Source organism: Felis catus, chromosome B1, assembly GCF_018350175.1.
Source record: "Felis catus isolate Fca126 chromosome B1, F.catus_Fca126_mat1.0, whole genome shotgun sequence".
Taxonomy (NCBI): Eukaryota; Metazoa; Chordata; class Mammalia; order Carnivora; family Felidae; genus Felis; species Felis catus.
The window spans coordinates 40,389,369-40,400,890 of NC_058371.1; the positions used below are offsets into that span (position 1 = coordinate 40,389,369).

Genomic DNA, 11,522 nt, shown 5'->3' on the forward strand with positions numbered 1-11,522 from the left:
ATCCTTATGCAGTAGAAAACTCTCGATTGTCTGTCATGTTCTAGGAACTGCTAAGCAGGATTATCAGGTTCATACAGGGTACTGATTATGGCCAAAGAGTTTAAATAAAATCAGTCATTTTGATGGCCCCTTACTCAGGTTAGTCAGTTGCTGTCCTGGAGATGTTAATCACCACCTGGCTTTGACAAAATGTCAGATTAACTGCCTTTAAATATGCTGCTGTTTTTGGCATTGCAGTTTGCATCCATAAACAATCTAAAGGGTTGGATTTTATTTTTTCTGTGGTTAGACCCTGCTTGATATTTGACTCATTGGTCATTGCTGATTCTGGAGTATTTGAGGGTCGGTAGAGACAAAGCCTATTTTATAGAGATCTTAAAAATCCACCTCACAAATGGTCAAGGGAATTCTGTCAAGTGCTGAGCCCCACCAGAGCCTGAATGAGGCAGGAGATATTACAGGCATTGTACTTTCTTATGATTTTCATTTTTAGGATACTTAAAGTTGAGTCTTTTTTCCTTTAAACTTTCAACAAACCATAAAATGAACTGTGAGTGTTTAGAAAAATAGTTGAGCATGTTGTACTGATTGAGCCAACCAGAAGCCCCATTTTTCTTTGTCTTTAACCCATTTATTCTTATACCCTTCTTGACAACATATTGCAAGTATGTTTCCTATTTGTATTTTGTTCATAAGTAAAATTTCTCGATTAAAAAAAACCCAAAAATACTTGAAATCATTGTTGACATTCTGATTTTCAAGTATCTGTACATGTCATTTGGGAGACATGAGTGACAGTTTAGATCCAATAATATTTATGTTCATTTTATTTTATTTCACTTCACTTTTTACTTTTTTCCGCACCTCACACTAAAGTACAAAAACTGCAAGCAGTTTGAGATGAAGGAGAAAAACAGTTTAAAATCAAGAGGCCTGAGTTCTAGTCCTCAGTCGGCTGTGATTTACGATAGCTCCTCGTGCCCCCGAATCCTCTCGGGATCTGTTATCCTCTGTAAAAAATGACGCTGATTAGATACTCTCAAAGGTCTTCTCCAGCCCCAACATTTATGATGCTGTTAATTCTAAGAGAAGGATACGTTATTGCCATTTCATTATGTGATTAAAACAGGTTCATAAATTGCAGTAAGCAGTGTCCTACCTGTGGAATATTTAAAACAAGAACATTCATAGTTTATAAGGTACAGAGAGAATAGAAAACATGTCATTGGCTAAAGTTCCACTCAAACAGAGCAGAACGTAGGTGGAAAAGTATACCAGAACTATATGCTAAATAGAATAATCCTAAAGTAACTGTACCTGAAACCTAAACTCTTTTAAAAGCTTTAACAAATGGAGGGGAAGGAATTGGTAATATCATATAGAATTCAGTTTCCTTCTGAGATGAGCCAATTTACATTGGTTGAACGCAGATTTTGTGTCTCGCCTTCAGATCTGTGGACCTCTGTTTTCACTGTTAACTCTTTGTGCTCCGGCAGGTGGGGTCCGTGGTGGCCGTGGGCTGGATCCGCTCCCGGAAAGCCGTGGACTGGCGCCTCTTCCGGAACATCTTTGTGGCCTGGTTTGTGACTGTCCCCGTGGCCGGGTTGTTCAGTGCTGCTATCATGGCTCTTCTCATGTACGGGATTCTTCCATATGTGTGATTTGTCTTCTTCCGCCCAGCACACAAGGGAGGGTCTGGTGTGGGTATGTGTGGGTGGCGTGTTACACGCACGCTGCCTGCACACGGGCTGTCTCCCAGCCAGCTTGTCCGTGGCCCTTTCATATGGTTCCAAACCACACTGTTCACCTACACTGTAGAGTCATCCTCCAGAGCTAACTTAACTACTGTACATAATCATGTGCATTAAACTGGTATCGTGGTGACATAACGTGGTGCAGTTACTTATATGTTAAATATATATTGTATACATAGAATAGATAGCATTATTTCAAACATACTCGAAATGGGAGTGGAGAAATATTGTCTAGAATTCAATATTCAACAAATCTTTGTACGGAGTGATTTCAGTGGCAAATTTTAAGAACCTTTTAAAAGGAAAGTGTAGATTGGAAAGTGCTATTTTTCCCATTGAATATACTGTAAGATAAGTGTGAATCGGGTTGGGTGCGCATTTGGGAAGATGTACGTCCGGGGGTGTGCTCTTGAGTAATACTGGGGTAGGAGTTCACAAGTGCTTTCACTGAGGAATTTGTTCATATACTGTGTATTGATTATGTAATATATCATAATTGCCTCTGTAAATACTTAAAACGGTAATTTTTTAATGGTGTGCTTCCCATATACTTTTTTGATCAGAGAATTTTGGAAAGTACCAAAGAAGCAGGGGAATAGTTTGCCAGTATTATATTTTCATACTTTCTCCCCTTCCCATGAATCCTACTGTTAACCTAGGCTGTAGCGAGACCGCCTCCCCCCGGCCTGCCCCCTAGCAGGGCGGAGGCCGAAGCACCAGCCCCCTGTCACGTGCTCGTTACGAGCATCCTACTTCCTGTCCCCCGCCCCCACTGCCACCACTCGCTAGTTACTGGTGAGCCCTGCAGTGGCCCGTCGTCGTCGTCGTCGTCGTCGTCATCGTGTAGAGAATGTACATACGTGAGGCTGCCCGATCAAGCACCACACACCAAGTCCAGTTTAAATTTCACCCGTACTCTCCCCTGCAGCCTGAAAAAGCGAATTCTTAAAACACTAAGTAAGGCGAGTGAGTTGACGTTCAGGAGGGGGTAGAGTTGAAATATCAGACAATACACTGGATTTGAGGATTTCCTTGAGGCCTTTACTAAGCTGAACATCTTGAGGCTCTACTGTAGTCCCACTGGATTCTGTCCTGAAAGCGGGAGGGAGGGAGTGTGAGTGATGCTGGAGCCTGAAACCGTGGAAATGCTGCTAAAATTTTTATATTGACAAACGTTTTCTTGGTACTTCATTGTGATTTTTCATTAATCAACCATATTAAATTTATAATAAAAAATGCCCTTCAAAAGGTTGCCTCTGAAGTCTTTTTCTAATTATCTATTCAATGTTTTCTTGTTCAGTTTCCACAAAAATAAAAGCTATGTAATTTTACTTCTACTTTTCAAATAACTGTATTTTACGACTGTTACATGTTTGTGCAAAAAATATACGTGCTGGGCGCCTGGGTGGCTCAGTCGGTTAAGCTTAAGGCTAAGCATCTGACTTCTGCTCAGGTCATGATCTCACAGTTTTGGGGGACACCTCGGAGCCTGGAGCCTGCTTGGGATCTGTATCTCCCTCTCTCTGCCCCTCCCCTGCTCACGCTCTCTCAAAAATAAACATTTTTAAAAAATTAAAATATATATATATGTGTAAGAAAAGGAAAAAATGAGTCACACAACCCAGCATCCTGAAATGCCCGCTGTTAGCACGCATGCACACGCACTCCACACACGTGTGCATGCGCACCCCGTCCCCCCCCCCCCCCCCACCTTGATCCTTCAGCAATTTGACGGGAGGGTTTGTCCCGGGATGGGATTTTATTAAAGGGTGTATCCCACTTCTGCGTTCAGCCTTGCCCCCTCGACTCTGGAGTCAGCCAGCCTCCTGAGGGGAGGCGGGGCGGGGGTTCACATGTTCAGCGCTAAGGACCTAGCAGAAAAAGCACCCTCTTCTCGGCTCAAGCAGCCCCAAACAAAAGCAAACCTTTGAGCTGAAGCAAACTCCTCCCGCCTCCGCGCAGGGGCCGCCTGCCCCGTCGCCTTCTGGAGCCGGGCAGGTAACAGGCGAGGAAAGCTGACCAGGTGTAAAAAGTTCATCTCCACAGAGAAATTTGCTTTCCGTGATTTTTCAAATGGCATTCTAGGCCTTTCAATTTTACCCTCTTCTAATAAAGCTTTATCAGATTGAAGAAGTTCTATTTCCTCCTAAATTTAAAGAAGAAACAGTCACAGCACAACAGCGCCAGCTGGCAAGCTGCGGTCCAGGGCCCTGGGCCCCAGCGCAGCCCCGGCAGCCAGGGCAGCCAGGGCGGCAGGGACAGAGGCCCAGGAAACGAAGTGGGACAAAGGTCACATGCACACTGAGCCTCCGAATGACTAAGCATGCAGCCCTGTCACCGGCGCACCCCCGCGCAGCCTGTTACCTGACAGAGGGGGCCACTCCCTCCCCTCCCCACGAGGGTACCCGAGGTCCGGCCGAGGATGGGTCACCTCGGAGGGGGAGGGACGCCGGTAAGGGGCTTCCCCGCCCCGGGCCACCTGGAGTCCTTCCTCTGACGTCATCGTAATCAGCCTCTCTCTAAAAATGCAAACACTTCTCTGAGGAGGGGAACTCCGACGACCCTGGCAACCGATTTTGTCACCAGATCACACCCTCTGCTGTCTGGGGCGGAGAGGGGCGCCCTTGGAGACCCTGGCTTCCCTGTGTCCCCGCTCCTCGGGGAGGTTCACAGCGTGCACGGAGCGCGGGCTGTCCACGGGAGCTTGAGTTCCCCAGACAGCCTTTTTATTCCTTCATTTTCTGCCGTTCCAAAAGGACTGAACTTTTGAGCAAATATGTAAACACATTCATTCGTTTTTAACATTTTTTTTTAAAAAAGTCCTGTCCCCTCAGAATAAGCTGCAGAAAAAAAAAAAAAATCCATCATTCTGAAAATGGAATGTAAAATTAGGCCTCAGTGAATTTATTCAATTACAAATATTCAATTACCGTGCAAAGAGCACCCAAGGATGATGCAGTGTGTTCTGAGTCCTCAGATGAGGTTCAGCCTCACCCTGGGGTTGACCTCGAAGTGCTCCTGCCAAGGTGGTTCCCGGCATCAGGGAGCACTAGGCCCTGCCAGTTCCAGTTTCCTCCCTGGGGACCCCAAGGCCTCCTGTGGGGCTGTAAGGAGTTCTGGGGGACAGCGTGATGAAGGGGGCCACTCCAGGCCTGGCTCAGAATAGGGCTCCATGAACAAGTGTGTGTGTTTGCCTTCCCTTGTGGTTATTCACTGACCACTTTTTGTGGATGGCTCCCCTCAGGTGGGCTGCTTGGAGGAAAACATTAAATTAGATGGAGAAAATGAATAGCAAAGAAGCCACAGTTGAACAAAACAGCCAGAGACCAAAAGAAACGGGACGATGGGTTCTCTGCGTGCTTGGTGAGGGAAGAAAAAGATTGGGGGGACCTGTAGGATACGGTTGAATTCTCATGAAGAAGACAGGGAGTCCTGTCCTTGGATCGTCACCTTCTTAAATATTTTCATAGCGCTTCACCCTTTATTATTAAGAAGACAACAAAACAACCCTGAAGCATGCTATGAAAAAAAGGGGAAAGTCACCTACACTCCATCACCCCATGACACTGAAACACCAGTCTTAGGAACACCTGGAGCTGGCCAGGCACTGGAGAAACTAAGGCACAGAATGAGGAAAAGGTCCAGGCAGCCAAATGGTAAGAGGACCAGGCTTCCCCACCGGCCTCTTCCTCTGAGCAGCTGTCAGACTGTGTCCACAACTGTGGCCTCTAGAAAAAGGAGGATAGTGCCGTAGGGCTGGGAGGAGGGTGTCCGGAAGGAACACAGCCAGATGACTAAGAACTTGAAGGAAGCCTAGGAAGAAAAGGCGAGAGGCTTATTCTGACTGTTTTTATAAAGGAAATAGGAATTCAATCTGATTTAAAGTAAGGAGTTTCAGACTCGACAAGTGTGATTGATCATCTGGTCTCCATCTGGACAGGCCAGAACAAATTGAGAACCTAACAGAGCAAGAGGGCTTTGGGTTACAGTAGGATGGCCAATTCCCTTGCCTTTCCCGAAGCCTTGACATTTGGTTAAAGCAAGCCCTGAATGTAGACATTCCAAAGTATGAGTCCGTATGGTGCTAGGAAGGGAGTGAGGTCAAAAGGAAGGACCTGCAGGACAGAAGGCCCGAACTCCACAGCTGGGCCATTATCGCCTCTAAGCAGCAACAGCGACACCCAGTGGGGTCCAGTGTAATTGCAATAGTGACCATCTTGCCAGAACCTTTTAAAATTGCAGGTGAAGTCACCTCACAGAATAATTGTATCATAACTCAAAGAGTTGCTAGAAATATCAGTATCTATTTCTTTGATGGCCACAGAAAAAATATGAGTATTTGCCAAAGGGAACTTCAGTCTGTACAGTCAGTATGCAGAAATCCCCATGACTTGGCAGACAAAACCAGGCCCACCTGCCCAAGGGCTCCTTTTCATCCATTCAGTAAACATCCATTGGATGTTTATCACATGCCAGCTATTGGCCTGGCCACTGGAGGTCAGAAGACAAAAAGGCTTCTAAGCGTTCACAGGCAGGAGGGGAGGTGGGCAAAACAAAACTGCATGACAGTGTGGTATAAACCTCGGGGAAGCTTTCATGGAAGAGGCAGCGATTTGGCTGAAAGTCCAGGTACAAAGTGGACAGTGATAGCATTGTTCAGTTTGAGAATCGGTGAGTTTTAGATGCCTGCAGACTGAGAAGAGGGTCTGGCAGGCAGCTTGCAGGAAAGGCTTGGAGGTGGGCAGGAGGGCCTTCTTAGATGGCGCTAACTTTGGGAAGAGCTTTAGAGGGCAGCTGTCAGGAAAATGGGCCAGTGACGTGCAAGGGCTGAATGCAGTGAATGTGTGAGGATCGCTAGGAGCTGTGTCGAAGCACATACCCCACTCACCCCAACCCCTCAAGGTTTGGATGTGTTTCCTTGGCAGACAAGCCCAATCTCTGGGAGGAGGTGGGGATTGGCTATGATTAAAAGCACACATACCATGAATGCTGTGCTCCCTTCTCAGTGTCTCCTTCACAGGACTGGCCCACCTTTAGCATCACACTCTGGCCTCTCTTTACCCTTATGTTCCCTCCGCCAGGGGCAAGGGAGTGCATATGGATGGTGTATTTGGGAAGAATGAACTGGGCACGTTGGAGTTAGTTCCTCTCATCTTCCTCTTGGAAGCACAAGAACCCCCTCCTCCATTCCACCTGGAGGAGGACTGCCCTGTCAACTGGGGAAGACTGCGGGGGAGGGGGAGGACTGCCCTGTCAACTAGCCTTCATCTAAAGATACAGCCTTTGGCTTGTATCTGTTGACACCTTGTCCTAATTTACAATTTATTTGAAACCTGAGTGAGGAGGTATGCTGCTGTCATCAGACCACCTTCATTCTGAGAAGGCCCCTGAGGTGTATCAGAACCTCCGAGGACAGGCAGACGGGACCCGGAACAGTTTCTCACCCGTAACCAGGTTCTAGAGTTAGAAAAGGCTGAGGACAGAACCTGAGTGTCAACATTTAAGTGAGAGCAAACGAAAAGAGGGATTTGAGTCTAAAGGAAAACAGGCAGAGAGAACTGAACCCAAGAGTACACAAAGCATGCACAATCAATCAGAGGCTACAGTCTTAAAGGGGGTGGGGGATGGGGGTCCTCCATGTGCAGAAAACACAGCAATCTTCATGCATGTGTAGGTAGGTAGGTAGCACTGTAGGGCAGCCAGAAACCACTTCAGCTTAGAACTCCTCCTGTCCAAGGCTCTAGAACCTGAGGCTTGCCCACATTGGTGGTGAGCTTCCAAGGACATTAACTAAATGAAACTTTGCAACATTGTTGTCTTCCTCTGTTCCTTAAGCAGTGATGCTGAGTATGATGACGCATTAGCAATACATTGTGTTGTCTTCCTGGTCTTTTGCAGAAGTAATATTTAAAATGTGATGTGTAGGAGCACCTGGCTGGCTCAGTCAGTGGAGCATGTGACCCTTGATCTCAAGGTTGTGAGTTTGAGCCCCACACTGTGGGTAGAGATTACTTAAAAGTAAAATCTTTACGGGTGTCTAGGTGGCTCAGTTAGTTAAGCGTCCAACTCTTGATTCCAGCTCAGGTCATGATCTCAGTTCATGGGTTTGAGCCCTGCACCCGACTCTGTGCTGACAGTGCAGAGCCTGCTTGGGATTCTCTCCCTCTCTCTCTCTCTCTCTCTGCCTCTAACCACTCGAACACTTGCCCTCGCCCTCTCTCTCAAAATTTTAAATAAAATCTTTAAAAATTAAAAAAAAATGTGATATGTAAACTTTAATCTCTTTAAATGTAATAAAAACCTCATGCTTGTTAGTTTCTTACCACAAGAAACACCCATATTCCCATCTATTTAGGTAACTCTCCTAAGGCAGGTAGAAGCCCCTGGTGTTTCTTGCCCTGGCCAATGCCTTGGGGCTCCTTGTCCCCTCAGACTAGGGGGCACCTCAGCTGCTGCGCTGGACACACACTGACCACCTATCAGACACTGCAGCCTGCCACACTGCCATGAGGGCCGGCTGCCTTTTCAAACAGTATTAATTAGAGAAGTATTTCCCTAATTACAGAAATAAGAAATTCATTTTAGAAAAACAGAAATACAGTAAAGCATAAAATCAATAGAAATTATTCATGACTTAAAAAAAAATTCATGATCCCACCTCCCTGAGATAATGAATATTTTGGGGGTATTTTTCTCCTATGTTAACATATACCTTTTAAAAAAATAAAATTGAGATTAGTTTTTTACTTTGCTTTTTTCTATTTAATGTTGTGAACAATCCTCAATGGTTCTTATTCTTCAAAAACATGATTTTTAATGGCTGAATAATGTGCCACTTGATGAATACACATACCATCATTTAATCATTCCCCTACTGTTCCCCATGTGGAACATTTGTTCTATGATAATGAGTACCTCTAATGATTTCCTTAAGGCAAATTCCTGAGTGGAGTCACTGGAGCAAAGAATCTGCTGACATTAAATACATACAAACCAGAATGTCCCTTCTCTATTCCCAGGTACAAAGCTCACAGGCTGTGGAAAAGGCCAAAATAAGTTACCTTGAGAGTAAGGCTCAAAAGGAAACACTGAGGCAACATAGTGTCCTGAATGAATCAATTTAAAAATTCAATAAAATGAAATAAATGATTGCCTTAGGGGTACCAGGCTAACTGAGAAAGGGGAGGAAGACCTGGGAAGATGAGGAGGAGAAAGCTGGTGGGTGGCGGGAGGGGAAAGAGGTGCTTGTGTGCATTTTACGGGGGACAGAGGGAGCTACTGAGAATTCCCACCATGAGAAACCACAATGAACTGCACCATCCTAGAAACACCTCTCACGGCTTTCTCTCCTGGACTACTGGACTCCCAAGATGTTTGCAGTCACTGTTATGAGGATTAACAAGATTAAGTCATATAAGGTAACCACCCCAGTACCTGGCACATACACTCGAGAAGGGTGCTTTTCTTTCTGCTACAAGTTAATGACCCTTACAACAATGAAGGGACTTAGAACACAGCCTAGCAAACCACAGGATTCAGTAAAACTACTGAATAAAGGCTGAAATTTAAAGCACCTATGTTCATATCTGGATTAATGTATCAATACACAAAACTTGGCTCCTTAGTTCTGCAATAATGGATCATTTAAAAGGGACAGATAGCACAAGATTGGAAAAAAACACAACCCTACAGCAATCTCCTTCCCACCTAACTCTAGCCATAAATATAACTAACTTTATCAGATAACTAAGGTATTAATTAGGGGTACATCTCATTAGTGTTTCCCTGAATCTCCTTATGCCCCCTTCCTCCCACTTCCATCCCCCACCCGTAACCACACTAGAATGAAGACAAATCCCCCAGAGCTACGTTAACCCACGGCAGTTAGCTCCCGCTCCACTCCGTACCACAAAGGAGTTTCCATGTGCAGCAGCGGCCAGCCCACCTCAGCATCCCACCAGCACTCACACTGCATGGAAGGTCCTGCCAGGGTCAGACAGATGTCAATAGGACAGAACGAACTTGTGTACCCCTCTTCCTTTCCCGTGGTACTTTATTTCCTGTAATGGTCGTTTGAGCCACAAAGATCATGAGAAAATCAAATTATATCATGTGGCTGGTAGATATTTTCCAACATAAGAGGTGGTGGTTGGAATCTGGGTGCTAGAAAAGATGATCTTTGGTGGTGGCGGGGAAAATACCTTGTAGCACTAATATTTTTCAAAAAGCAACAGTGTCTAGTGGTTGTTAAGATGACTCATTTGGAAACTGAGCAAGAAATCTAACAGGCAAATCAGAGAATTATAAATGATCAGTAAATACGTGAAAACAGCTCTATCTCACTGGCAATTAGGGAAATACAAATTAAGACACCATTTTTCACTTCTAAAACTGGTAAAAATTTAAAAGTTTGATGACATTCAATGCTATTGAGGATGTGGAGAAATGGGCACTCTTAACCACCAAGGGTAGAAACAGAAATTGATATAAAATTTTTGAAGGACAATTTTGTACTACTTATCAAATGTACATGTCCTATGACTTAGCAATCTCTCTTCTAGAAACGTATCCTATAGAACTGCACTAAAGAACAGCCATGAGTCACAGGTGGCTATTTAAATTTGATAAAAATGAAATAGAATTAAAAATTGAGTTCTTCTGGGGCACCTGGCTGGCCCAGTTGGTAGACCTACAACTCTCGATCTTGGGGTTGTGAGTTTAAGCCCTATGTTGGGCAAGAGAGGTCTTAAAATTTAAAAAAAAAAAAAATCTTAAAAACAATTTTTTTTTTTGACAGAGAGAGAGAGGGCACAATTGTGTGAGAGGCAGAGAGAGAGAGAGGGAGAGAGGGGGAGGGAGGGAGGGAGGGAGGGAGAGAGAGAGAGAGAGAGAGAGAGAAGCCGGGCTCACCTGAGGTTCGTGTTTTACCCGAAGAGGGGCTTGAGCTCACCTGATGTGGGACTCGAACTCACAAACAGTGAGATAAGACTTGAGCCAAAGTCAGATGCTTAACTACTGAGCCACCAGGTACCCCCTACAATTTTTTTATTTTTTTTCTAATTGAGTTCTGAAGTGCCTGGGTGGCTCGGTCAGTTAAGTGTCTGACCCTTGGTTTTGGCTCAGGTCATGATGTCAACAGTTCTTGAGTTCAAGCCCCACGTCTGGCTCCATGCTGTTAGTGCAGAGCCTGCTTGGGATTCTCTCTCTCCCTCTCTCTCTGCCCCTCTCCTGCTCACTCACTCAAAAAAAAAAAAAAAAACCTTAAAAAAATAAATTAAAAAATTGAGTTCTTCCACTGACCTAGTTACATTTCAAGTGCTCAACAGCTACATGTGTCTAATGACTACCATATGAGACAAGGCAGACACATCATTTTCATCATCACAGAAAGATCTATTGGGTAGTGCTGCTATGGAAATATTTATAGAAGTAGACACAAAGATATTCAATGCAGCATTATTTATAAAGCAAAAAACTCAATACAGTAAAAAGGAGAATAGTTCAATAATATCACATTTATAGTCAAGTATAATAAAAAACATAAGACAGATCTATATGAACAAACATAAAAAGAACTCTGATATGTTAAATTTAAAAGTATATTGTGGGGCGCCTGGCTGGCTCAGTTGGTTGGAACATATTGACTCTCGATCTTAGGGTTCTAAGTTCAAGCCCCACATCACATGCAGAGATTACTTAAAAATAAATAAACAATAAATAAAGTATATTGCAAAACAAGATGTGGATTTTAATATTATATACATATAT

At 44.5% G+C, this 11,522-nt stretch overlaps 1 protein-coding gene across 11 annotated transcripts in view; it reads left to right on the forward strand.

Moving 5' to 3' along the window:
• The window catches only part of SLC20A2 (solute carrier family 20 member 2), a 107,735-nt gene extending 104,729 nt beyond the window's left edge, over nt 1–3,006 (forward strand). For 10 of the 11 annotated variants that reach the window (XM_045055118.1, XM_023252212.2, XM_023252209.2 and 7 more), the window contains one exon: nt 1,497–3,006. In XM_045055118.1, the coding sequence (XP_044911053.1) occupies nt 1,497–1,661 (165 nt within the window). In that variant the 3' untranslated portion in view covers nt 1,662–3,006. 11 annotated transcript variants of the gene reach the window in all.
• The last annotated feature ends 8,516 nt before the right edge of the window (nt 3,007–11,522 follow it).